Source organism: Perognathus longimembris, chromosome 3, assembly GCF_023159225.1.
Source record: "Perognathus longimembris pacificus isolate PPM17 chromosome 3, ASM2315922v1, whole genome shotgun sequence".
Taxonomy (NCBI): Eukaryota; Metazoa; Chordata; class Mammalia; order Rodentia; family Heteromyidae; genus Perognathus; species Perognathus longimembris.
Window position 1 is genome coordinate 121,366,791 of NC_063163.1, and position 4,070 is coordinate 121,370,860.

At 57.1% G+C, this 4,070-nt stretch overlaps 1 protein-coding gene across 1 annotated transcript; it reads left to right on the forward strand.

Annotated features, from left to right (window-relative positions):
* The first annotated feature begins 1,429 nt into the window (after positions 1-1,429).
* Positions 1,430-1,927, forward strand: LOC125347828 (pollen-specific leucine-rich repeat extensin-like protein 3). The gene has a single exon (XM_048340783.1). It carries the CDS (start codon positions 1,430-1,432, stop codon positions 1,925-1,927), a length of 498 nt encoding a protein of 165 aa, XP_048196740.1.
* Positions 1,928-4,070: the final 2,143 nt, after the last annotated feature.

Consider the following 4,070-nt stretch of genomic DNA (forward strand, 5'->3'; position numbering starts at 1 on the left):
AGGAGGCAGAGTGACTCAATCGGCTCCGCGTGCGCAAGGCCACGCGGGCCTCGACCGTCACACTGCCCGTTTCTCACTCACGGTGGGCTGTTTCAGGCTAGGCCTCGCAGGGAGCCCCGGCTAGCGCTGCGAACGGCCCCTCCTCCTGCCGCGGCCTCCTCAGGGCTGGCCGTCACGTCCCATCCCGCCTGGCCGGGTAACGGGACTGGCTGCAGTTTAGTGGCAGAAAAAGGACTGAAAAGAAACCATTTTTTTTCCAGGTTCACTTTTAGGGAAATGGTTTTGTGAAATCATAGCCTCAACAGTGAAATAACGGACCTCTCATTCTACACACTTGCCCATCCCCAATCATTTCTTCTGATCCTGGGCAAAAGGTTTCCCATCTTTCCATGTTTGTGTGGAATTACAACGAGGGTGGGGTGGGGGGGCAGAGCAGCTCTCTCGTTGGCCTGGGCCCCTCCCCCACTGCCTGAGGACCCCCCCGCCCCAGCGCCAGCACCATTAGGGGCTGGGAATCACCTCGCTGGGCCCTTTGGATTACATCTGCACCACATTTACAAACCTTAAACAGAGGACATTAAGAGTAAAATGAATGGGCTGTGAACACTAAACCTAAATTACCCTTTCTGTAGATTTACTGTTCTTTCAAGAGAAGAAGTCACGTGGGGACCCATTATCCTTAATCTCAGCCCCCCGCCTCCAGCTCCTGTGAGGACACCTCTGCGCGGTGTGCACGCGTAACGAAATGGGTGCTTACAGCAGACGCTTGCTTCCTTCAACCTCATTCCCACTGTTCACCTCTCAGGAGTCTCTCTCCCTCTCTCTCTCCCTCTCTCCCTCCCCACACACACACTCTGTTTTCTCTGACAAGGCTTTAGTTCCTGGCTTTCTGGGAGGCGCTTTCTTTTTACTTGACACACAGGTTGCATGAGCTGTTGCTTCAAATACCTTCCCGTCATGGCTTCTGTGGGGGCCGGGGGGGTCACGCAGGGGGCTGGCGTGGTTCAGTGCAGGAGGGCGTGCACGGGCGTGTGTTAGGAGGAGCTGGTGTGACTCAGTGGAGGAGGGCGTGCATGGGGGGGTGTCAGGAGGGCGTGCACGGGTGTGTGTGTGTGTGTGTCAGGGCAGCTCCGCTCCCAGCCTCATCACTGCGCACCAGATCCCTCTCTGTTGACCACTTGTAGATGCCACAGGTCGGCACCTTTCACCCAGCGGGGCCCTCACAAGCCCCCCCCCCCCCCGCCCGGCGTTCTCTTCTGCACACTCCGCCTTCCATGGCCGCCTGTTCTGGCTGTCCCGGGCTAGGGACGCGCACCCCGCCCTCCCTCTCCCGCGGACGCGGTCCCTGCCTCAGTCTCCTGGGCCTGCGCCCCTGCCCTCCACCGCTGGGACGTGGTCCCTGCCCTACAGTTCCCTAGCTGCCCCTGCCATGCGCCATCGTGTGTGCGGTGTCTGTGCTCGTGTCGGCCGTGTGCAGTGCCCACGCCTGTGTCTAGCCGCCCGGAGCCTGTGTCTAGCCGCCCGGAGCCCGTGTCTAGCCGCCTGGAGCCTGTGTCTAGCCTCCTGGAGCCCGTGTCTAGCCACCCGGAGTCCGTGTCCACCACCCAGAGCCCGTGTCCACCGCCCGGAGCCCGTGTCCAGCCGCCCGGAGCCCGTGTCCACCGCCCGGAGCCCGTGTCTAGCCGCCCGGAGCCCGTGTCCGCCGCCCGGAGCCCGTGTCAGCCGCCCGGAGCCTGTGTCTAGCCGCCCGGAGCCCGTGTCCACCGCCCGGAGCCCGTGTCTAGCCGCCCGGAGCCCGTGTCCACCGCCCGGAGCCCGTGTCAGCCGCCCGGAGCCCGTGTCCACCGCCCGGAGCCCGTGTCCAGCCGCCCGGAGCCTGTGTCTAGCCGCCCGGAGCCCGTGTCCACCGCCCGGAGCCCGTGTCTAGCCGCCCGGAGCCCGTGTCTAGCTGCCCGGCGCCCCCCGACCCTGACAGCAGTCCGTCCCCCACACCACCCTTCTACCGCGAAGTCGTGTGGCCCCTGCCCGGGCCGGGAGGAGAGTAACGAAATCTTATCCAGCATGAGACGCTGAGCACCGGCTAGGAGACGTGGCCCTCGATGTGATGGACATAAAACCGCAGGGACAATCCTGCCCTATGACAGTATTTAAATCCTCTACAGAATAATTTGTTTAAAGTAGCCTACTATGTATGATAAGACAACTGTATATGTATGTGTGTGTGTGTGTGTGTATATATATATCAGCAGCTTTCTCTTATTCATAGAATAAGGTTTAGATCTACTATGATAAAAAATTACATATTTTATGTATACATACATATATATATATATATATCTCAGCAGTTTTCTTTTAAACCTCCTTAGAAGATTTAGATTAATGACGATGTAGGGTTCCATAGTGTTTTTAGAAAAGTTTATCTTAATTTGCATACATAAATAAGCAGACATAGTATCTGAAGTAGAAATGTTTTTATTATTTATTTATTTGTATTACTACTCATAAACAGACACAATGCTATCTGACAGCAGCATTTATGTCTCTCTGGTGAAAGAGTAACCGTGTCCAGCAGTGCGTTCAGCACTCGACGTGGGTACTGACAGCCAGCGCTCAAGGCGCTGCCTAATGATGTGTTTCTATTCCTGGACTTAACGGGGTCACGGATGGCACAGATGAGAGAACACACAGGGCGTGACTCCCCGATAAACTCCGGGTGACAGGATGTGCCGCGGAGAAGCGAATGTGACAGATGACAATCCGGAGTCACGGGCTGCCCGCCGGCTTGAGGACAAGGAAGAATGGGCGTCACCGCAGCGCGCAGAACAGGCAGGAGCCAGGCCCGCGGCCGCGCCTGGACTCGGGGCAGGGGAGCTATCACCACCAGCTCCCAGGGAACCCCACAACACGGGCGCTGCGTCAGGGAAGCGGCTTCTCCTCTGTAGACCTCACAGATTCAGCCATCACGCCGCGCGCATCGGTGGCTCAGTTGATGCATTTCAGGCGATCTTAAGCACGGTTCAAACCAGCAGCGCCCGCCTTTCTTATCCCTCCTTCCCACGTCTACCCATCTGATAGGCTGTCTTTCTTTAACACTGATCTCAGTCACTGTCTTGAGCATCTCCATGGACGGTCTGCTGCTGGCAAGATGCCCCAACGTCTTCATCTTGCATTGCAGGCTGGACTCAAGCTATTTCGCTTCTCACTGCAGTGGGAAGTATATTACGTTTCCTTCCTCCAGTAGTTTGTCTGCGTTGCATGTGTTGAGACTTTGTTCAAGCCTCATCTTCAGGAAGGTTCTACGAACCCCGAGTCACCAGTACAAAATGAGCACACAGCCTTCTGTTAAACCTAAACCCTTCAGACGGCAGCGGTGCGTGGCGTGCGATGTTGCCGTAAGGACAGGACTCGCGTCCCCCGTGGGGTGCGCGACCGCCCGGTCCCCGCGGAGGCCCCTGTGGTCGCTCCTGACCGCAGTGCCCCTGCGGGATACACTGGGGAATCCGCCAGGCTCCCCCTGGTTTCCGTCCCTCCCTTCTCTGACGATTCATTCACTTGAGGTCTCCTCCACGTGGGACGCGAACACGCAAAACCCATCTTGCTCAGTTCTGCTTAGGAGAACAGAGGAGCACGCTTCACGTTTGTTCCATTACTATTATTATCATCATGGCTGGCAGGTAGATCTGTTTGCTTATCCACTCACATTTGAACTACTGCAAAGAAAGCTCTCAGGGACATTTGTGTGCAAGTCTTCAGACAAAGTCAACATTTCTTCTGGGTCTCATATTTCATTGTAAATGTCTGGGCCTCTTCTGATGTTGGGGTGTGTGCGGGTGACTCCCTTCCAATGTCGGCGTGTGTGCGGGTGACTCCCTTCGATGTCAGCGTGTTCGCGGGTGACTCCCTTCCGATGTCGGCGTGTTCACAGATGACTCCCTTCAATGTCAGCGTGTTCACGGGTGACTCCCTTCCAATGTCGGCGTGTTCACGGGTGACTCCCGATGTCGGCGTGTTCACGGGTGACTCCCGATGTCGGCGTGTTCACGGGTGACTCCCGATGTCGGCGTATTCAC

Bases quoted from the DNA above. Each gene is read 5' to 3' on its own strand.
- LOC125347828 (XM_048340783.1), top strand. From the start codon at position 1,430: ATGCGCCATCGTGTGTGCGGTGTCTGTGCTCGTGTCGGCCGTGTGCAG.